The sequence below is a fragment of the Fringilla coelebs genome (genome assembly GCF_963513975.1).
Source record: "Fringilla coelebs genome assembly, chromosome: 12".
NCBI classification, from domain to species: domain Eukaryota; kingdom Metazoa; phylum Chordata; class Aves; order Passeriformes; family Fringillidae; genus Fringilla; species Fringilla coelebs.
The window spans coordinates 16,296,017-16,318,468 of NC_140038.1; the positions used below are offsets into that span (position 1 = coordinate 16,296,017).

A 22,452-nucleotide genomic window follows, 5' to 3' on the forward strand; every position below is an offset into this window, starting at 1 on the left:
CAGTGCCTCTTGCATGTATGAGTGTCACTTTTAGAAGGGTTTTAAGACTGGGATTCAAAAGGTGAATAACAGATTTTTAATGGTTAAAATTTGTTCCTTTCTGAGTTTTTTTTCTATGAGATGAGTTTCATCCCATCTCTCAAAGGGCACCTTGCAATGGCACTGTGGCATTGTCATGCCAGGGCAGCTATGTCCAGAGCACAGGGTGAAATCTGGAGAGCTGGGGGAGCCAGCCAGGTTCTGATGGAGGCACCCCAGGAAGATCCATGCCCAGCACCTTCTGCCCATGACCCTGGAGGGGATGGATGGATGGGCAGCATCAGTCCCACAGCATTATTGCTTTTCTCCAAGCATTAAATACTTATTGCTCACCTTGACTTCACTCGGGTTAAAGCAGATTGTTTGCAAATTGTCCTTTTGCAAATTCTCCTTTTGCAAATTGTCCTTTTGTTCGAGTAGACCGAATTCTGCTTTTTTTGCTGCCTGCACTGTGTGTTCTTCGCCATGAGAGGGCAACATGAAACAGGCTTTTCTCTGTGCTCCCCTGCTACCCACAGCAGTCCTGATGCTTCTTTCCTTTCCCTCAGTTGTTCAGGTGCTTTTTCCACAGTTCTCAGCTCCATGGGATCCCACAGACCCTTATGCAGGGGTTTTGTCCCTGAGAGGAGGGTGTATTCCAGCCCTGTGATGTTGTAAATGTGTTGTCACAGAATGCATTGGGATGGAGTTGAACCTTGCGGGACTCAGAACAGAATTGTGCAAATCTGCAAAATTGTTTTTATGATCTCACATGCACATGGCAGCTGAAGAATTGTAAATAATATCAAATGGGAAAGAAGTATCTTTTGGGATGGCTGAGGCATTTGGCTGCAGTTTGGTCAAACACCACATGGCCCTTTTTCATTCCTTGGCTTTACCAAAGCCTTGTTTGGCAGAGGAGCTGTTTGAAACCTGTTAGATATTTTACCATTTAGTATAATTTACACTAAAATATGAATGTACAGAAGAAAATATTTTATCTCCCAGTAGATGAAGCTGTGGAACTCCTCTCCATAAGGTGCTAAAAATCTCCAAATGGATTTTAAAGCAATTGGACAAGTGTATATATATGAAAAAAATGAACATGACACCAAATCTAGCTTAGAAAGCCCCCAGGCCACAAGAATAATATATGCTGACTTTATTCTTCCAGGCTTTCTGGGCAGCTGCAGTTGGTTGCCATCAGAGACAAGATGCTGACCTAGCTGAAAAGTTAATTTGGTATCTTCTGGCCATTTTTAACATAAGACATTGCTCAGTATTTGCAGCCCCAAAAGCCCCAGACAAATACTGAGCCACGGAGAAGAGCTGTAGAACATTACTGCTGAGAAGCCTGCAAGGGCTGTGGCTCAGCCACTTCCCAGGGAGGTGCAGTGCTCCCAACTCTAAACCTGGAGTTTGACTGACTGGCTTTGGCCACGGTCAGTCACTGTCATGCAAAAGCTGAGGCACACATGGCCTCTGTTTGTTTTTGTACGGGAAAGAGTTTCCCCTTTGCGGCTGGCTCTGCCTTGCAGCTTGAGGTGGCATAAGGAGAAGAAGCTCCAGGGGGTTCAGCCTTGTCCTGCTCCCTGTTTTGGGCAGGTGTGGGGTGCCAGGGCATGCTGCTGCACTGCCCACCCAGCAGCTATTTTAAGAAGGGAATATGGAGAAAACTCTGATTTGCCTGACTCTTCATGCTGTGAAGAACCTGAAAAAAATGCACTTCAGGCAGGAGGAAATGACAGCAGAAGAACCCAGTCCCTCCACCAGACTATTTTTCAAACTTTATCTGTATTTGAGAGCTACATGTTATTTTCCCGAAGGAGAAAAGAGTTTCCTTCTGTCTCTGCTTGAGAGACAACTTGATTGCCTCACTTGAGACAGATTTTTCTGAGTGGCAGTAACCAGACAGTCACCATGAACAGAGGAGCTTGTTATTCCAGCCACGTGGACCTGGGTCTCCCCCAAGAATCAGCTCCAGCACTGGGCACCCTTGTGGCTGGTCTTTCATTAAAACACCCTTTGCTAAACAAATCTCCGTAACACATTCCACATGTGCACGATATCAGGCGTAGCAAGGGGAGGTAAGAATTGTTTCTCATTCTTTTCTCTGATCCTGATTGGTCTTTTCATTAAAACACCCTTTGCTAAACAAATCTCCGTAACACGTTCCACATGTGCACAACATCAGGCGTAGCAAGGGGAGGTAAGAATTGTTTCTCATTCTTTTCTCTGATCCGGATTGGTCTTTTCATTAAAACACCCTTTGCTAAACAAATCTCCGTAACACGTTCCACATGTGCACAACATCAGGCGTAGCAAGTGGAGGTAAGAATTGTTTCTCATTCTTTTCTCTGATCCGGATTGGTCTTTTCATTAAAACACCCTTTGCTAAACAAATCTCTGTAACACATTCCACATGTGCACGATATCAGGTGTAGCAAGTGGAGGTAAGGATTGTTTCTCACTCTTTTCTCTGATTTTCTCACAGACATTTCCCAGCACCATGCCTGGGCAGGTTACCTGTGGCTCTCTGCCACCACGCAGAGCTGCTCACAGCTCCCCGCGGCCAAACCCCTGACCGCTGTTTGCTCCCCTCGCAGGCAAGCTGGACATAACCCCGGACGACCCTCGGTGGATCGGAGCCTGGTGGGGAGGCTTCCTGCTCTGCGGTGCCTTACTCTTCTTCTCGTCCCTGCCCATGTTCGGCTTCCCGCAGGCGCTGCCGCCGCGGCCGGAGCGCGCCGGGGACAGCGAGCAGGCCATGCTGCCCGACCGGGACTGCGCGCGCCACAAGCCCAGCAACGGCGTCCTGCGGCACCCGCTGGATGGGGACAGCAGCACCACCTGCTTCCAGCAGCTGCGAGGTGAGGCCAGCTCAGCAGCGGCTCCTCCGTGCCCGCCAAAGCCACCCAAGAAATCAGCTGGCTCGAGTTTCAGTTCTTAGCTGCTGTTTAGTTGTCTCTGGCGCTGCCCGTGTCTGAAAGAGAGGCTTTGTTCCAGTTGAAAGCTGTGGGTTATTTTATTTTTTAAGCTGTGAAGCTGGGAGTTGTTTAGCCTGGAGAAAAGGAGAGTCAAGGGTGACCTTTTCACTCTCTGCGGCTTCCTGAAATGTGGTTGTGTTCAGGTGGGGTTGGTCCCTTTCTCCAGGCAGCGCTGACAGAGCCAGAGGACACAGTCTTAAGCTGTGCCAAGGGAAATATAGGTTGGAAATATATTAGGAAAAATATATTTTAATATAAAAATATATAATTTTTATATATATAAGATATAATTTTTATATAAAATATATAATTTATACATAAAAATATACCATTTTTATATATTAAAATATATAATGTTATATATAAAAATATATAATTTTATATAAAAATATATAATTTTTATATATAAAATATATTTCCTAATATATTAGGAAAACGTTTTTCACAGAAAGGGTGACAAAGTTCTGCCTGGGGAGGTGGTGGAGTCACCATCCCTGGATGTGTTCAGAAAAGGACTGGATGTGGCACTGGGTGCCAGGGTTTAGTTGAGGTGTCGGGGCATGGGTTGGACTCCATGATCTTTAAGGTCTCTTCCAACCCAGTGATTCTGTGAATTCTGTGAGAAATGCATGATAGTCCTATAGAGTTGCTAAAAAATTATGAAGGGGAGCACAGTTGCCAGAGCAGTTTGTGAACTTTTCTCCAGTGTACTGTCCCTGTCCCCTCTGCCTCCCAAAACAGAGAGCAAGCCAGCAAGGGCACTTAAAAGAAGCTGGGAGCTGCCAGTACCTGAGCTTCAGCTTAGTGCAATCCCAGATACAAAGCAATGAGTGCTGGGCATCACCACAGCTCTCAAACTGAGATGGGAAGAGGGAGATACCAGCCCAGAATAGCAGCAAAATGGCAGGGCAGATTTGTACCAAACTAGAGAGAAAGCCTCACATCATGCCCTACAGTGATGGAAATGGAGGTGACTCAAATTAAAAGTCAGCTGAGGATCCAGCATTTCGTGGGAGAGTGTGGGCAGGTATCCTTTCTCTGGGCTGTACTGGAAAATCCTTCATCTGAGAGGGTGTTTCTGTAGCACTGGTGGCTGCTTCCCACTCCCTGTTGCCGTGGCAGAGCAGGTTTCATTACTGCCTGATGCATTTAGATAAATGAGGAGAAAATCACTTACTCCCTGTGCAGTCACCTTAATTGGGAGTTGAATGAAGTGCGGGTGGGAAGGAAAAAGAGACTTTGGGGAAAAAAGTGTTGTCTAAATATATAAAAATGCCTTGAATACTAGATGTGGTTGTTCATTAAGGGAAGGTCAGAGATGTGAAATTTTGACTTGATGAGGAAATTCAGAAGAAAGCTAAAGGGATAAATTGTTTAAAACTCAGTAAAATTCATTTCTTCATCCCTTCCATCCTTGTTGCAAGGATTTTCTCTTGAATGGGCTTTTCCCATGATATGTCCATATGGATAGTTCTGTGGCTTTTGCTGTGTACACATCAGAGTGCCTGCTCCTGGCCCCTGAGCTTTTGGAGTGGGCACTGGAAACGTTTGCATGTTTTCATATAGAAAAATGAAAGAATGTGACGTATCCCCGCTGCATGGAGGGGCAGCAGTTCAGCCTGAGGATGGTGCTGAGCATCTTGCACACAGGGAGGCCATGGGGGGTTCACTGAGCATCTGTTGCTCATTGAAGTAGAGAAATTAAACTGCCACATCCATATGCTTCAAGTATTGATTACATCAGGAGGCACCACAGGCCTCCACGTTAGCCCTCTCACTGCAGGTAACCCCATTTCGGATCAGTCAGTATTCCAGGAGCCTCTTTGGAGATGGACTTTGAAATAAAACTTACATGACATCAAATAAGACAAGGAATGACCTTTTTAGATATTCCTTTGAGGCTATCACAGATGACATGGTAGCTGACATCTCCTTTCCAATCCCTTGCCACTGTTGTCATAGTCAGAATGTGGTCTGGAGTCTGAATGTTGCTGAAGTGAGGCAAACACACCTCATCATTCCTGATGAGCAGTGTTTCAGGGGATGGTTTAATCTTTCTGTGGGTATACATTACTTTGGTGGCAGCTGAAATATCTGCAGGCATTCTTTTGTGGCAGATCTTAGTCTCCCTAATTTGTTGATTCTCCTTTGGAGAAAGTTAAGACTGCTCAGGGAGAAAGTTAAGACCGCTTGGAGAAAGTTAAGACTGCTTTTTCCTAGGGTAAAAAAGGCTCTTAATTATATACAGAGGTTAAAAATATGTGTGTGCATGCATAGTCGTGTCTTCTGTCCTAGTATGACATTGGATTTTGCATGAATTTGTGACGCTGAACAGAATCCGTGGAATCATAAAACAGCATCAGTTGGAAGGGACCTTAAAGATCATCTAGTTCCACCCCCCTGCCATGGGCAGGGACACCTTTCACTAGGCCAGCTTGTTCAGAGCCCCATCCATTCTGGCCCTGAACGCTTCCAGGGATGGGACAAGCACAGATTCTCTGGGCAGCAGCAGGGGATTTGCCTGTACAAAGGGTTGGGACCAGAGATGCTCCTTGGGGTTTGTATGGCCACAACTCTGACTCGTTTTTAGCAAGCATTGTCTCTGCAGCTGGTCCTGGACAGGGCTGTTCCTGCTGTGTGTCCATGTCTGCATGGAGGTGGGGATTGTCCATCTCTTGTCAAGTGTGGGGAGAAAGAGCTGTTTCTCTGGATTGATTAAGCAAACACCCTCTGTATCAACAGCACATCCTTAGAGGATGAACTGCATCTCCTTTTTGGCTACTGAAGGAGCTTTATTATGTTTTCTTACATTTTTTTTCCAAGCCTTACAAGAGAAAGGTCATGGTAGGAGAGGGAGCAGGGCAGTGTCAGCTGGGGACATGCTCTGAGCTGGGTCATGGCTGTCAGCTAGAGACATGGCACGGCTGGCACGTGGGAGGATGCTCCAGACACCACAAGATCTGCTGGAAGTCAGTGAGATGGAGGGCTGGCTGAGATTCCTTGGCTTTCTCTAGCCTTAGCATGCAAAAAAAAAAAAAAAAAGCCAGGACTAATATAAAAGGAACATGCTCAAAGTATTGATCTTTTACATCTCTGTCAAAGTCTAAGCAGGAGGGAGGGCCCAGCTTTTGGGAAGCCCTGGCATCTCTTCCTGTGGGGTATTTTCATGCCAGGAAAGAAGCAGTCTTAAGAGGAGCTCTAAGCTTGAGATGAAAGTGGTGCCTTTGAAGAGCAGGAGGTGAAGAGGCAATCAAAGGCAGTGGAGGCAGCAGGGGGCCCAGCACAGGGGCACGGCAGCTCAGGCAGGAAAGCCTTGGGACAGTCCTGGGAGCTGCTTCCCGTGGCTAAACTGGCACATGGATGCTGCACCGCTTTGCCCGATTAGTATTTCATTTCAGCAAAGCAAATCCATTTGGGAGCGCAGAGAAGTGAAGGATTAACAGCAGTGGAAGTCTGAATAAACGCTGCCATTGCTCTTTGCTCCCTCCTGGCAGGGTTGTTCCAGCCCTGTGCTCTCCGTGTGGTCTGTGAGAGCGCTTCAGGCAGGGGCTGTGCAGTCCCTGCTCTTCTGGGGGGCACAGCTTTGCTTTCCTGCCTCTGCTCTGCCTTGGGCACCTCTCTGCCCCTCAGGCCAGAGAAGATGCTCAGCCCTGTCAGGGCACCTGTGCCCTCTGCTCGAGTCTGTCCACATCTGCCCTCTCACTCGCTGCCTCTGACACAGCACCTGCTCTGGGACGTGCTTGGAAAGAGTTCATTAGAACCCTTCCTTTTTTTTTCACGCAGAAATGTCACATCTATTAAATTGAGCGGCCAGCTCTGATGAAATTTGATTTCAGAATGCTTCCTCTGCATGATCTTTAACACCCCTGAAACATTCTGCCCTAAATGCATTCTGTTTTGCAGTGATTTAAACCAGAAATTCGTTATGTTCTGCCGCTCTGTCTAGCAAGAGAGATTAAAACCCTAAAAGGATTGAAATTGATACGGAATCCTCCAGGTTTGGAAAGGGAAGCTCATTCACGAGGAATTAAAAGAAAACTCACTGTGGAATTAAATGAATTTCAGAACCGCAAATTCCCTGGATTTGGAAACATTTTGGTTTCTTTCCAGCTTCATTTTCAAGAGTGTAGGAGAGCTGGGACGTACAGCTGACAGCTGCCTTGTCTTCTGTTCAGTTCTGTCCCGCTCAGTGTACCAATCTGCTGAATACCTAGGGAGGGAGCTGCTCTGAATCCGGGATTTCTCTCCCAAAAAGTGCTCACTGGGAGCACAGTGCCAGGCCAGAAACTCCCACTTGTGCAGGGAGGACCTGGACCATGGGGAGCCTGTAATCCTCAGTGGGAGTTCATGGGAGTGGACAGGATTAAAGGCTAACAAGAGTAGTTTTTAACTCCTGACTTCTCATGACTGATAGTGACAAGCTTTTGGAGAGGGCTCCATCTATGCCTTCATTCACAGCTGCAGAGGTGAGGCTTTGCCCCAGGTGGTTTAGACTTTAATGCCTTTTTGGATTTGGGTCTTGTCCCCCTGCAAACACTTCAAAGGCTTGCTGAGAAATCCAAGTCTTAGGTGAGAAAGTGTTGATCATAAAAGGCATCAGGTTCTGTCAGTCTGAGTTTTCTTTGGCTTGGGTTTCATGAGGGTGCAGATATTGCTGTCAGCTTTCTCTTGGCTGTTTCTGAGCCAGCATCTTGTTGTCAGCACCATTAAAAAATTCAGAAAGGCCTTCAGCCTGCACACCTCAGGGCCAAAGCTGAGCAGCAGCTGAAGGCAGGCAGAGCCTGTCTCCAAAATATGCTTTTCCATGACTTCTGTGTCGCAGGAGAGGGAGGCTTGTGTCCCCTCTCAAGTCGAGTAAAGGTGGTTCCTGCAGGGAAGATGATGGGGACTAGAAGGACCTGCTTTCCATGCTTGAGCATGTAACTGCTGCTTCAAGCTTGCATCTTGTCTGGAAGGCTTTTTTGATCTGTGTGTCATGCTTTTCCTTCATATCCATTATGATAACTTTGCCAAGGCCACGTGGAACTTCAGCATGCTAACTTTACCTGAGATATCTTCAGTGCCTCTTGCCTTACTCCATATTCTCTTTTACAGGAGCGACGTCTTTCCAGATTGTGTTTTATTCTTGCTGCCTGTGCTGTTTTCTTCATCCCTTTTTCCTCAAGCCAGGTGGAGGTTTTGCCTTTTGCTTTCTCTTCAGACCTGAGGCTTGCTGCTGACGTGGGTAGTAGAAAGTCATATTTGGCTCACTACTACATTTTGCCATTCCCTCACCACTCTGTCCTAGGTGGACTGGGCTGTAAACCTCCCTCTAATTTATTACTTTGCTTTCTGTGTTCTTCATCTTTACTGCAAATTGAAAACATGTCTCTGTAGGGTGCTCCAACCAGAAACAGGGGCCTTGGTGATTGTAATGTTCCAAACAATTCATTTCAAGCACCAACGTGATGATTATAGTTTGTCGTTTCTGGAGAGTAGTTAAACTCGTGTAATGAGGTTGCCAATTATCCCCGCTACTCCCCGACGTGCAGTGACAAATCAAAGCTACTTGGTGTACATAAGTGTGTGCATTTGTCAAGCCCCTGGCCTGTCATCCACAGAGGCCCCTTGGAGGGACACAGGGAGGGGGTTTGGATGCCTTGGCACGGGTGTTGCTTGAGTGTGAAAAGGTGGGAAATCAAGGGATTTGTGGGGGATAATGGGGAGCTTTGAGACATCCACCCAGGTCCCTCCCAGCTTGTGGATGATCCTGTGACCACACCACACTCTGAAGAGGAGGGTTTAAAGTACTTTTCACTACTTTTCAGCAGTGAAAAGAGGTCTTGTGTTCTCCTCAGTGCATCTTGCCAGGGCGGTGGGAATCGCTTTTCTGGAGCGTGTCGGGTGCGTCGGGGTGAGGCTGGGAAATGAGCTCATCCTTCCTGGAGTGGGAGGCTGAGTCTATCTATGCCATGTCTGCTGCACCTTGTGGGCTCTCCAAGTAGATTTTTGAGATTCTCTGGACTCCAAAAGACTTTTCCCACTGTGTAAAAGGACTTCATCTGAGCTTTATAGCTGCAAAGGGCTGCTCCAAAGTGTTCAGGTAACCTTTGGGCCCGTGAAGCTGCAGGGTGACATCCACTGTGACACCCTGCTGGGTTGGCTCCAGTGGAGGAACACCATCCATAGCTGTTGTGTTCCCCAGGGCTCCACTGTCCCCCATCAGGCATTTCCATTCCTACTCCATACCCAGCACCATATGCCAAGCAGCTGAAACCATGTCACTCTAGTCCATTGAGAGATTTTTAAACTTTGCTGCTGACTTTTTACCTTTTTCCCAGAGGTATTTCACCCCAAGATCTGAGACAGATGAGGCAGCAGCCGGTGTCAAATGATTGATCTTAGCAAATGGCAGTAGCAAGATGAAAGGATATTCAATTCTATAGGGAACCCCGTGTTATTTCCCTTAGAAGATGAAAGAGAATGAGTTGGCCCTGGCTGAGGAGATGGTGGAGGCTGCCAGATCCTGCTTGAGTTGTCTGTGCACTCTTTGCATGGGGTTTTGTGTCCCACATGCCTGATGGTACAGAGTTGCAGCAGACAGTGGTCAGACATTCAGCAGAGGACAGGATGTGTCCCAGAAAACTCACAGGAAGGAGAAGCAATGATTGTGGAATCAAGGAATCACAGAAAGATTGGGGTGGGAAAGGACTTTAGAGATCATCTCACCATGGGCAGGGACACCTTCCTCTAGACCAGGTTGTTTACAGCCCCATCCTGCTTGGCCTTGAATGCTCCCAGTGGCATCCACAGCTTCTCTGGGCAACCTGTTCCAGTGTCTCACACCCTCACAGTCTCACACCCTCACAGTAAAGAATTTCTTCCTTATATCCGATGTAATCCCTCCCTCTTTCAGTGTAAAGCCATTACCTGTTGTCCTGTCACTACACACCCTAGTCAGAAGTCCCCCTCCAGCTCTCCTGTAGCCCCTTTAGGTGATTAACTGCTGTGACTTGGAGCCCTGCACTGCCACACAAGGTCCTTGTGAGGGGTTCCTCTCCTGTGTGAGATGCTGCAATAACTCTGCAAATTTTTTTGTTGTCCACCCCAAGCACAGAAGATGGATTTTGACCTTGGTAGCACATGATGGTTGAGTGCCGACTTCAGAAATAAAGGTCCATGATCTTTAGCTCCCTCCTGCAAAAGGCAGGCTGTCATCACTGTTGTTTGGTGGATGAAGTTAGAGCTAGACCTTAGTGTCTTTGGATTTAAATTGGCACAAAGCTACATCTCAGGGAATCCATTAATCTTGAACAAACTGAACTCCCGAGGCACAGCAGCCATTAATACCTTAAATATGGCTTTTCAAGCTCACTACTGCCAAGTCCACCTTTTCATTTTCTATATTTTTCCTGGCAAGAAGGGGAAATTCTGTAGGTGGCCACCAAAGAACTGAAGGAAGCAGCAGGTGGCTTCTGAAATTTATCCATGTCTGAATTCCCCCATCCCCATTCCTCCCACACAGTATTTTTCCCCCTTTTTTTCTTTTCTTTTTTCACCCGTTCTGCTAAAAATTGCTATGCCTCTTGTGCCTTAATTGTGTTCAGTAAATCTTTAGGAAGCAGAAATTTTATACAGCTTGAAAAAAATGTTTCTGATTTAAAGAGACCAGAAACTGTGAAGTGACCTCTTCCGAAAAGGTTTGATCAAACCTAATTATAACCCTTTTTTCCACTGTCCCCAAGAAGGAGCCAAGGGCACCCAAGCAGAGCCTTGACAAAGAGCTCTGCATTCTCTGCTGAGGCCAGTGCAAAAAAATCCCTGAGGGAAAACATAAGCCAGCACCAGAGGAAGATCATCTGCCAGCCCCTGGTACACCACAGGGGATCTGGGGGATGGATTTTCAAAATGCAAATAGGGGTCCATTGAGGCTTCACTACACTACTTCAAGGTAATTTTCAAACTTAATGATTTTCACATTTAATTCAGGGAGAAATTAGTCATCAGGTATGGAGACAAAGCAAGGCTCTCTTCTGTACTGGGATGCTCTCCTCTTCAAGCTGTGTTATCTCTACAATAATTAAAATGCTCGCTGGAGTAGAAAACGTGCAGTCTGATTCATTAGACAGATTTCCCTTTGTAGGGTAACTCTTGTTTGCCTATGTGAAATTGAGATGGGCTTGGTAGAGAGAGGGCTCTAGACACAGATGATTTGGAAGGGGAGAGCCAAGGGATCATGAAACCAGAGTTACATGTATGTGTCCTACACAGTGAACAGCTCAGCACATCCTCTTCCACCCTCTTAAGGATGGCAGGGTCCACATGGGATGCACTGGTTGGCTGGAGAAGCTTTAGGTGGTGGGAACACACAGACTTGACCAGCCTGTCCCAGGCAGGAGCATCCTTGTGCCATGGGTATCCATGGGCCAGGCTAAGCCTGAGAGTTTCAGCCTGCTGAAAACACCCACACGTGCTGCAAGGAGGTGACCATCAGTGAGTGAGCCAGTTTGGAATAGGAAAATGAATCAAATCTGGATGGCAGGAGAAGGAAAAGCCAGATGTGAGCTGGGTTAGTTTGTGTCTGAAAGCTTGCAAGGATTTATGCTGAATCTGATGGCACCTGTCAGCTGGCTCAGCTTTGTTCATGGGGAGCAGGTATGGGAAGGAGAAGGGGAAGAAAGAGCACACCAGGTTTTGATTGACTTCCCTATGGGGGAAACAAAAAGCAACGTTGGAAATTTTTCTCATTCTTCCAGTTTTCTATAAGAGTAAATAATCACTGATGATTTCTTTTTGCACCTCTTGGTTCTGGAATCTTCAAGTGGCACTGTTTGGGTGTTTCACTTTGTTCTTGCGTTCCCACATTTCGAGCAGCTTGTGCAGAACAGGAAATTACTCCTGATGTGAAATGAGTGTACCCTACAGAAGAGAAGAAAGGCACCTCCAGCGCCTCAAGTCTACACAAAAACACCTCTGCCACAGACATATTTTATGAAAAATCCTTTTGCTAGGATTTTTTCTCCTGAGAAGCTGAGAACCCTCAGAGGAAAAGAAAAACAATAATTATCTGCTGCTGTGGAATGCAACAGGTGCATCTTTGATTGGTCCATGTTGGTTGTTTCTAATTAATGGCCAGAAACAGTCAGCTGGCTCGGACTCTCTGAGAGTCACGAGCTTTTATCTTTCCATTTTTCTTTCTATTCCTTGCTAGCCTGCTGATGAAATCCTTTCTTCTATTCTTTTAGTATAGTTTTAATTTAATATATATATTATAAAATAATAAATCAGCCTTCTGAAACACGGAGTCAAGATTCTCGTCTCTTTCCTCGTCCTGGGACCCCTGTGAACACTGACACAATTGGTGACAAAAATTCCACAGAGCTCTCCCTTTTTCCTCTCTCCTAGTGATCCCCAAAGTGACTAAGCACCTGCTCTCCAACCCCGTGTTCACCTGCATCATCCTGGCAGCCTGCATGGAGATCGCGGTGGTGGCCGGCTTCGCCGCCTTCCTGGGCAAGTACCTGGAGCAGCAGTTCAACCTCACCACCTCCTCTGCCAACCAGCTGCTGGGTGAGTAACCAAGGGCACACCCAACCTCCCAAACTCTGACCTCCAAAGGGATTTGGAAGTGTTCAGCATGGCTGGTAACTGCTGCTGGTTAGGCTGCCCAAAAAGTGACTTGTTTGAGCTGTGGAAATGTGTCTGTGAGTGGGAGGGCTGGCCTTCAGCTGTGCCCCGGCTGCCTGGCCCAGAGCAGACCTCCAGCATCCTTTCTCCACTGCATCCTGCTGCCATCCCTTCCCCTGTGGCCCAGCCTGTTGTGTAGGAAGCAGTATGGGACAGCCAGGATGTGTAATTTGTCTGTGAGAGCCTTGGGAGCAGCAGAAATGGGGTCTGGCTGCCCAAGACTGCAGTTGCTCTCCAAGCAACAGTGTGGCCATTGAACTGCTTGTCTCATGGTTCTGGCTCCCCACAGCTCTGCAGCCCATCTCAGTCTGGGTTAGGAAGCCCAGTGTCTCCTGTTGGTCACTGCTTTCCCCTTGGCCTGGAAGTGACAGGATTACAATGAGCACTTCAAGTACCTGAGTTAGTGCAGCTTGGTCGTCTTTCAAATGTCCCTTCTCTCTGACCATTCCATGCTGCTGTGATTTCACGTTCTACATTTCTCAGTGTTCATTTGTTCCCTGTCAGGACACTGATGGCAGAATATTCATTTATTTTCTGCTGCTGCTCATCCCAGGCAGGCCCAGCCATTTGTTTATGACAGCCCCTCTCTCAGCAGCACCCAATTAAGATATCTGCAAGTTGATCTTGGATGATCTGCGACCACAGCTTGCCAGATGGGCAGCTGGCAGTGATCTGTCAAAAACTGGGACATCAGGACATGGGTGGATCTTCATATCATAACAAGGAGTTTGCAAGCTGCTCTCCTGACAGTTGTTTATTTCCCTATTAAACTCATTGATATCTTCTGGTTTTGGCCCGGTTTTCCAAAAGAAACAATCCCCTGCAGTCAGCCTTGCCTCCCCCAGCAACCCAGGAATTTGCCAGTGAATTTTAATACAGTTTGACAGAAGGCCAGAGGTCTCAAAGTTGTTAGGCAATTCCATATTTCCTGAAAATTAAAGGCTTGGCAAAGGAAAGTAACTTTACTCTTGACCCAGTGGGAGAAGGGAAAAAGCTGTTTGGTGGGAGCTGGCTGGACAGTGAGTGCAGCTGGGTGGCCAGCAAAGAGGGGATCACCCATGAGCCAGAGCACATCCTGCTTCTGACCTGACAGGGGGAAAGGAGACTGAGATACCTCTGTGTTTCTCACAGCAACTTGTTGAAACAAAGTTGTGATCAGATTTCTCACATGGTGTTTAAGGGAGTCTAGAAATGCCAGGACTGGGATTCTCTTCTAAGCACAGTCCAGGCAGTGAGATCTGGAGTGTAACTGGCAGCAAAGGGATAAAAGGGATCCCAAACAAGCACGGTGTGGTAATTTCTGTCTGTGCTGGAAAGGGAGTCACTTCTGGCAGTGATTTTGCATTTCACAGTTAAATGAAATTCTTTTAGGGAGATTTCATATTTTCAAATGCTGCTCCTGCCTAGTCTCTGAAGATCAGACTCCTGTGAGTCGCACCAGCAGGGCTCATCCAAAGCCTCCAAACACCTCGGAAAATTCTTGACTTTATTTGCTGCTGCTTAGGTCAGGCTGGGCCAAGCTCAGCCAGTCTGGCATTCCCTCCAGCCTGGGTGAGAGCTGGCAGAAGATCCTGGTTCCTCCACCAGGGCAGCATCAGCATGGCTGTTTGCATCTGTTCCTTTTTTTGGTTAACCCCAGCTTGGTGCCACTCCAGCAGCTGGGCATTGCGAGGTTTCCTGGTGCCAGTGCACAGCTCTGGCTGCTGGAGAGTTCAGCCCTTTCACTGGGCCTTGCTAACTGCCTTTTCCTCTTGCAGGGATGACAGCAATCCCGTGTGCATGTCTGGGCATATTCCTGGGGGGTCTCCTGGTGAAGAAGCTCAGCCTGTCTGCTCTGGGAGCCATCAGGATGGCCATGCTGGTGAACCTGGTGTCCACGGCTTGCTACGTGTCCTTCCTGTTCCTGGGCTGTGACACAGGACCTGTGGCAGGGGTGACTGTTCCCTATGGAAACAAGTGAGTCCACAGAGAGTTTCAGGGAGCTTTACCAGCAGAAATCCATGTTGGTGTCCTTGAAAGGCAGTGCTGGCCTTCAGACAGCCACAGGGCAAGCACAGGGAAGGCAGTGTTGTGGGGCTCCTGGTCTGACATGTTTCCATGCCACTCATCACTGAGAGACCTGAGTACCTGCAGGTGACAACAGAGCTTCACTGAAATGTGAAATTCAATCAAACTGAATCAAAAGGTGCCAGACCTGAGTGTGTACCCACAGGCACCTCTGTAGCACTGGGTCTGGTTTGTTCTGGCAGTAAGGGACATGCACTGCTCTGTACATTGATTTCAGTGCCTGAGGGGAATCTGTAGAACCAGATTTTAGATGCCTGGAAATACAGATATGGTGAAGAGAAAGTGTTTTTGGCTGCAGGCTCATTTTAATGTGAGAAGTGAGGCCCACATAACCCTGTTATGTCCTGTGCTCACAGGACTTGGAGAGAGTTTTCTGGCATTTTCTTCCTGACTGCTCCTGTATGCAGTGGCAACTCTTCAGATGACAAAATCAGCCTGTCAGCTCCTTACAGTGTTGCAGAAAAACCCAGAGCAATCTCCACAGCATCTTTTTCTGTTTCCTTGAGGCTTCTTGTTGAGGTAACAGGGCAGCCCAAGCCTTGCATTAGATTCTCTTTGGCAGGGAGATAGTGGCCATGGCATTTCAGTCTCCAAGGAGAGGCTGTAGCCTGGATTTCTTAGAGCTGGAACCCACTTTTTAATGTGTTTGCCTTAACTATCCCCCTCAAAAGCACCTTTGTGAGGCAACACTTGGGAAAGCTGGCTGATACCACACTGTCCATTAATTTCTTCATTAATTTCTTTCTCTCTTTGTCTTACAGCTCAACTCCAACCTCATCTCTGGACCCATATTCCCCGTGCAATAACAACTGTGAATGCCAAACTGATTCCTTCACTCCAGTGTGTGGGGCAGACGGGGTCACATACTTATCTGCCTGCTTTGCTGGCTGCAGCAGCACGGTGAGTGGCCTTTCCTGGGATCCTCTCACCTGTAGGAGCAGCTCTGGGAGCTCCAGTGAGTGAGGTTCCTGCGTGTCTGGTAGGGTAGCTCACCCACAGGCAGTGGCTGTGCCCCCAGAAGCTGACCTCTCAGTTCTGGTGGGTCTGAGCCCCTGCTGTTTTCCACTCTGTTCCATCAATGCCTGCTCTGTGCAGGGTGGGATCTCACCACCTCCTGTCCTGGTCTTCCTCCTCAGCAGGGAAGCAAGGAACATGGTGGGAGATCTGCACAAGTGTCCAGTGGCAGAACACATCCTCTGCAGGAGATCCCTGAGGGGAGAGCTGAGGAGCCAGCTCCTCTTTTACTCCTCATCTCCCCTCTTCTCCACCTGCCCATGTTCGCCCTGCCCAACCCTTTTAGTCTCTTTCCTCTGGCTCTTTCCCTGAATTTGGTTCCTAGATAGTTGTGAGCACTTGCTGGTTTTATTCACCCTTGTTTAAGCTTTCCTTTAACTCTACTTGCTTATTTCTCTTTCCTTGCTTTGCTCTGAAGCAGCAGCAAGAGCAGTTGTCAGGGGAGCAGAGTTTCCATCCAAAGACATTCTGCATTTTTCAGTTCTCTCTCTAAGAGTTTTTTTCCCTTAGAAAACTCTTAAAGACCAAACTATCTCCATATAAAGAAGATGTGGGGAATTTTTAACAATTTCTTAAAAGCCAGCTTTTTCATTTTTTGCTGCTGAAATGTTAATGTCTTCTGGGTTATACTGAAAATGAGTGCCTGCTGGTGGGATTCCTACATCCTTGCTCACTGCCTGGGGCTGTGTGGAGTCTGTGGGAGGTCAGCCTGGTCACAGGCACTGTTTGTGCCTACACATCAGTGCTCACCACATGCAATTATCCCCCCAGGGCCTCATCCTTCCTCTCTGAGGAGATACCAAACCTCCCTTGCTGCCCTGGGGACAAGGCACACAGGAGTGCTGCTGAGCAGGCACTTGCAGCCTCCCCACCCAGATCACCTGTGAGCTTGTCCTACTTGAACAGACTGTCTCCTCCATTCTCAGAGATGCAGGCATCCCTTTGAAACACCACAATTTGAGCTTTCAGCAGCCCTGCAAGGATCCACATCACCGTGTGACACGGGAAGGTGTTACCTCCCTGCCCTCCTCCTCCTCCTCCCAATAAGTCAACACCTGAGATGGCAGCAGGATGATTTTAAGAGCTTGTTTCAGGCACACAGAATCGTGTCTCACCAGTTCTCCAAGCCTTCAGCAAGTGTTCAGCTGGTGGTGGCGTGTGGCTGGAGCGTGGGAGAGATCTGTGCAGTGCAGGGCAAAGCTCTGACTCCTCTGGAAGGAGCATGGCAATGAAAATTCAGAAAATTCAGCTCTGCCCCTTCAGTCTGCAGCTGCCTGACCTTGTGCTCTGCAAGAGCAAACCTCTCAGCAAAAAACTCACTCTCTCTCATGCTCTCTCTTAGTCACTCCTTCTCATTTTGCCTTTCTGTTGTCATCCTTGGGGTTCTTCTCATCTCTTTGTTTTGTGGGGGTTTTTTGCAGTAACATTTTGAACACAAATTGGTGAAGCAATAGCATCTGCTGGGAAGGGCATTATCAAGAGTTATGGATCAGTTTGGCCATGCAATGGCCTTGAGGCAAAGCCAAATTGCCAAACCAAGTTTTAAACCCATAATCCAGGTAATGACCTGTCTGGAGGGTCTTGTGAATGTTATGTGCTTGTGATGAGGCAAGGGTTGCTTTTTACTGGGACATAAAATTCTCTGAATGCTTTATTTAACTTTACTACATTTTACGTTTCTGACTGCTTCTCTTCACTTTTCCTCTGTGAACAATTTCTAAAAGCAGTGTGTAGCTCAGGTATTTTTTTCTTTTTCATTCCTTCTCTCTTACTGAGCTGATTCCAGAGGTGCACTTGTCCAAAAAGCCATAGGAATATATCAGTGCTGGTAGGCAGAGCTCTGGCACCCCCAAGAACTTTTCTTTCAAGCCATTCCTCGGAGTGACCCTTGCATACCACATGTTGGAATGTGCATCTTGTTTGTTTGATGCCATTTTGGCTGGAGACACATGAATTCCAGCCTGGAGTTACTGTGCTGGCACCTCACAGCTTTGCATTGAAACACCAGCCTGTCCCTTCCCTGTCAGAGCCAGAGCTTAAAAAATGAGTGATTAAAAACATGGGTAATTTGCATGGATAATCACACCAAAGTCAGGATGCTGTTAAAGGTGTAAACTCTGCATCTGTGTAGCTTCACAGGCACACATAAACCTGGGTGTGCAGGCTGCTGGGCAGCAGAAGGTTCTGATAACAGGTGGTTGAATGCAGTGGGGTTGCAGACAAGGGGATCTTCAGAAGTTTGGCACGGGTAGCAAAAAATTTCCTCTCCACAGGACAAAGTTATAACTCCATCTTTGATGTTTCCTTGTTTGATGTCTGTGAGTTGCATACTGTGTCAGTAATAAAAGATCAAAGATCTGCCAGGTAAGGATGAGGTGCAGTGCTAAGCAAGCTGAGGTGGTTGGTACAAACCACTCACACTGCTTCGGGCCAGCACCTTGAAGCAAAGTGGCCAAAAGAGCAGATTGAGGGACAAATTTTCAGGCAGTGAAGGCAGAATCTGCCTTGTGCTTTGTAAAATATCCCACCAGTGGGAGGACAGCCTGCCCCACCACTGCCTGAAACAGGTACTTTCTGTCCCTTGATGAGAGCCCATGGGAAATAAACACCCAGTTCTGTGTGTTTGCTGTGATGGGAATTTTGCCCAAGGGGTATTCAGTGCAGGTATATACTTTTCCAGACTTTCACGGGTTTTGATCCACAGGGCCTTGTCCAGGCTGGTGGCTAGCAATGCACTGCAGTAAGAGCCAGGAGCTACAAATTCCTGTTGTCTGTGCAAATACCACCTCAGTGGTGCTAATTGTCACCATTCTGGAGCCTTCAGGTGTCAGCCTCTAACTCACAGCGCAGGAATTTGTTATTTTAATTACTGCTTGCCAGCAGAAAGGCACCTGCATGTCTGCTCCAGCTCTCCTAGAGTTCTGCACCACAGTCTCTCTTGTCCTCTGTGCACTTAATTGGAAAAAAAATGATTTGACTCCTGTGCAGAGGAAAGAGATTGGTGTCAGAAAGGTTGGAGTAGTATCCCTGCTGATCCTTATCTTTGGAGGCAGTGAACCAGAAAGTGTGCTTTTGTATGGTCCTAAGGGGACCCCTTTGGCAGAAAAGCAAAGGAATTTCTGCTTGCACATGGTAGAGGAGAAGGGGAGGAGATTGAGCTGCTTTTCAATATGTTATATTTTATGACGTTACTCCTCATCCAAACATGTGACCTGCAAACCCAGCGGGCTTGTGAAGACAAGCCATGAATCATTAATGACTGTTTCTTTCTGTATTTGTTAAGGGATTTCTTGGTAGTATTGTGTGCCTTAATTGCACTGACATCCCCCACTCAGAAATTCAGGAGGGTGAGTTGCAAAATAAGGGGAAAAAAAAAATCCTTAAATCTGTGACTGGCAAACAAAGCTTCTTTTCACATCCTGCACTTGCTGGAGAGATCAAAGCAAAATGCAGTCATTCCACCCTCCTTCTGATCACATATTGATAAAGTTTATCTTGCTTGACTTGAGCTTTTAGCTCAACACAAATCCCTCTGAACCAGATGTCATTTATTAGCCCTGGAGTGCACTGAGGTCCAGCAGCATCCACGCTGCCAGGCTGTGGTGGTTCAGCTCTGGGTGAGCTGCAGCATCCATCGTGGGTGGCTCCTGCCCAGGGTTTGAGGTGCTGGAAGCAGGCCCCAAAGCTGCAGCCAGGAGCAGGGCTGCACATTTGCCTGCATTTAATGTACTTCAGTTTAATTGCAACAGCCAAGAGGACGGAGGTAAATAAGAAAGTAATTAGAACCATAATGGGGGGAATCTTCCTTGTCACAGAGACACAGATCGTTTCTTTATTCTCCTCCAAAGAGGTAGAACTCGGTAATAATTTTGTCACCATGACATTTATGGGAGAGACTTGAAAGGAGCAGAAGAAAAGAAACAAGCCAAGGGACAGCTTTCCCTTGCTGGCAGCATGCGTCAGCTCTGACGCTCCCGAAACTCCTTCCAAACCCCCCTCCAACAAGCACTTAGGAGTTTTTTAATTGACCATTAGAGGATTAGGAGTTGCTGCTGACAAGCCCTGTTGCAGAGGGCAGCGGTGGGGATCAGAGCTCTCCCTTCTCCTGACTCCTTGTGCTCCTTTGCAGAACCTCAGCGGCTGCTCGTGCCTCACCTCGGTCCCCGCCGAAAACGCCACCGTCGTTCCTGGCAAATGCCCCAGCCCTGGGTGTGAAGAGGCCTTCCTGACATTCCTGTGTGTGATGTGTGTCTGCAGCATGATCGGGGCCATGGCGCAGACACCGTCCGTCATCATCCTCATCAGGTGGGCTTTGGTCACCATCCTCATCAGGTGGGGTTCAGTCACCGTCCTCATCAGGTGGGCTTTGGTCACTGTTCTCATCAGGTGGGCTTTGGTCACTGTTCTCATCAGGTGGGGCTTTGGTCACTGTTCTCATCAGGTGGGGCTTTGGTCACTGTTCTCATCAGGTGGGGCTTCATCACCATCCTCATCAGGTGGGGCTTTGGTCACCGTCCTCATCAGGTGGGGCTTTGGTCATCGTCCTCATCAGGTGGGGCTTCAGTCACCATCCTCATCAGGTGGGCTTTGGTCACCGTCCTCATCAGGTGGGGCTTTGGTCATCATCCTCATCAGGTGGGGCTTTGGTCACTGTTCTCATCAGGTGGGGTTTTGGTCATCGTCCTCATCAGGTGGGGCTTCAGTCAGTATCCTCATAAGGTGGGGTTCAGTCACCATCCTCATCAGGTGGGGTTCAGTCACCATCCTCATCAGGTGGGGCTTTGGTCACCGTCCTCATCAGGTGGGGCTTCATCACCGTCCTCATCAGGTGGGGCTTTGGTCACCGTCCTCATCAGGTGGGGCTTCAGTGACCATCCTCATCAGGTGGGGCTTCATCACCATCCTCATCATGTGGGGCTTCAGTCATCCTTCTCACCAAGTAAGACCATCAGTCACCGTCCTCATCAGGTGGTGGGATCTTGTCATAGGATCAGGGCTGGAGGGACCCTAGGACGGAGCTGAGGGTCCCACACAGCTCCTGACTTCTGCCTTATACACCAAGCTCACTGTCCCCAGACCCATGACTTTGAACTGAACTTCCATTCCAGCCGTTTTCTCTCTAAGCCACTTTTTTTCACTTGTTGGTGTTCTCCAGTAGCTCCATCCTGCAGGCATGGCCCCAGTTCAGAGCCTGCAGGATGGAGCTACTGGAGAAAACAGAACTGCTCAAGCTCTCCTTTGGTAAAGTGAGGGAGGGAGGTGGAACTGGGCCCCCAAACAGACAAGATTCCTGCAGGGATGTTTCAGAGAATGGTGGCAGGAGTTGTTCTTCTGGGATTAACATGGAAATACAGATGTGCAGTTTCCAATCCAGCTAGTAAGGAGGTTACGGCTGCATGGGGAGAGGGGCAGAATTGCCACGCCATGTTCTCAGCACGTCATGGCTTAGAGAGAGGCTTAGGCTCATCTTTTGAGATAGTCAAAGAGAGAGAAGACCACAGGAGAGAGAGAGAGACCACAGAAACCACGGAAAAATTTAAAGCTAGCTTTGGTGAGTACCTCCCTGACTGGAGTTTAACTTCTCTCACCCTGGACCAAGTCCAAGAACATAAGGAACTTGGAAGTCTGAAGGACATGTCTGAGTTAAACCAATGTGAATAGGTGGGCAAAAGTAGCTTATTCAAATAACTGACCTTGTGTTATTTCCAGACATATGGAACACTTCACCTTATGATATACATATATATCTAAGCCCACATTTATCCAAAATTACTTAGCTGTCCAAGCTGTCACTTACTGAGACTAATAACCAGAGGCATAAATAGCAGATCCATTCTGCTGCCTGGAAAATTCCAATAAAATTCAATCAATAAGGTCTGTATTAGAAACACACTCTTGAGTGGATTTTGGACAGAACAGCTCTGTGAGGGCATGTCTCCCTGCAGGATACAAAATGAGATATTCCACCTACTAGTTCATTTCTCTCTTTGCATCTTCGGTAGCTAAAGGGAAATCAAATTTCCTCATGATAAATATTGTGACAAAAGCAATTTCAAGTTTGAAGAGTTCTTTGTTCAAGGAAGCTGCCAGCACCTTTAGGATACAGCATGGAGACATCTTGTTGCCTTCAAATGAGATAAGCCAGGAAGAAGAATACCAGGGAATAAGAAAAGCACAGGGAAGATTAAACATACTCAGTTCAGAGATGTAGGAAATAAACAATTCACACATCCAGATTTGTAACTTCACTCAGAATCACTGATAGCTGACAAAATGTACCAAATGTACAGCAGAGAACTCTGAGCCAGATACCAACTTGTGCTGTCTTGCAACTGCCATCTTCCATTGCTTAAAGAAAGTTGTGGCATATGAATGTGTCCTTGGTGTCCAGAGCAGTGACAAGTGACACTGGCAGCTCCCATGGTTATTTTAAAATGGACTCAGTGTCTACAAATTAAATGTCTTGTCTTAGCAAGTCATTTGGTCACTGCTGTAGTCAGTGAGAAAAGGAGATGTCTCCAAGTGGCAATTTTTACTCCAGCCTAAGGTTTGGGGATTGACTTTGGTCTTAAATATAGAAAAGTGGATGGAAGGATACCACCACCAGTTAAAACCCCCCTGTGAATATTCCATGTGATAATCTATTTTTTCATTAAAATAAACTTTTAATGCTCTGTTTCCTTCATTTCTCACCCAGCTG

The 22,452-nt window shown here is 47.4% G+C and overlaps 1 protein-coding gene across 1 annotated transcript in view; it reads left to right on the top strand.

The window, feature by feature from the left end:
• The window catches only part of SLCO3A1 (solute carrier organic anion transporter family member 3A1), a gene marked incomplete at its 5' end in the record, with an annotated part of 129,800 nt that overhangs the window by 100,574 nt on the left and 6,774 nt on the right, over positions 1-22,452 (top strand). The window contains 5 exons of the mRNA XM_084213540.1: positions 2,625-2,888; positions 12,390-12,554; positions 14,429-14,627; positions 15,500-15,638; positions 19,882-20,057. Of these exons, the coding sequence (XP_084069666.1) occupies positions 2,625-2,888; positions 12,390-12,554; positions 14,429-14,627; positions 15,500-15,638; positions 19,882-20,057 (943 nt within the window). The remainder of the gene's footprint in view (positions 1-2,624; positions 2,889-12,389; positions 12,555-14,428; positions 14,628-15,499; positions 15,639-19,881; positions 20,058-22,452) is intronic.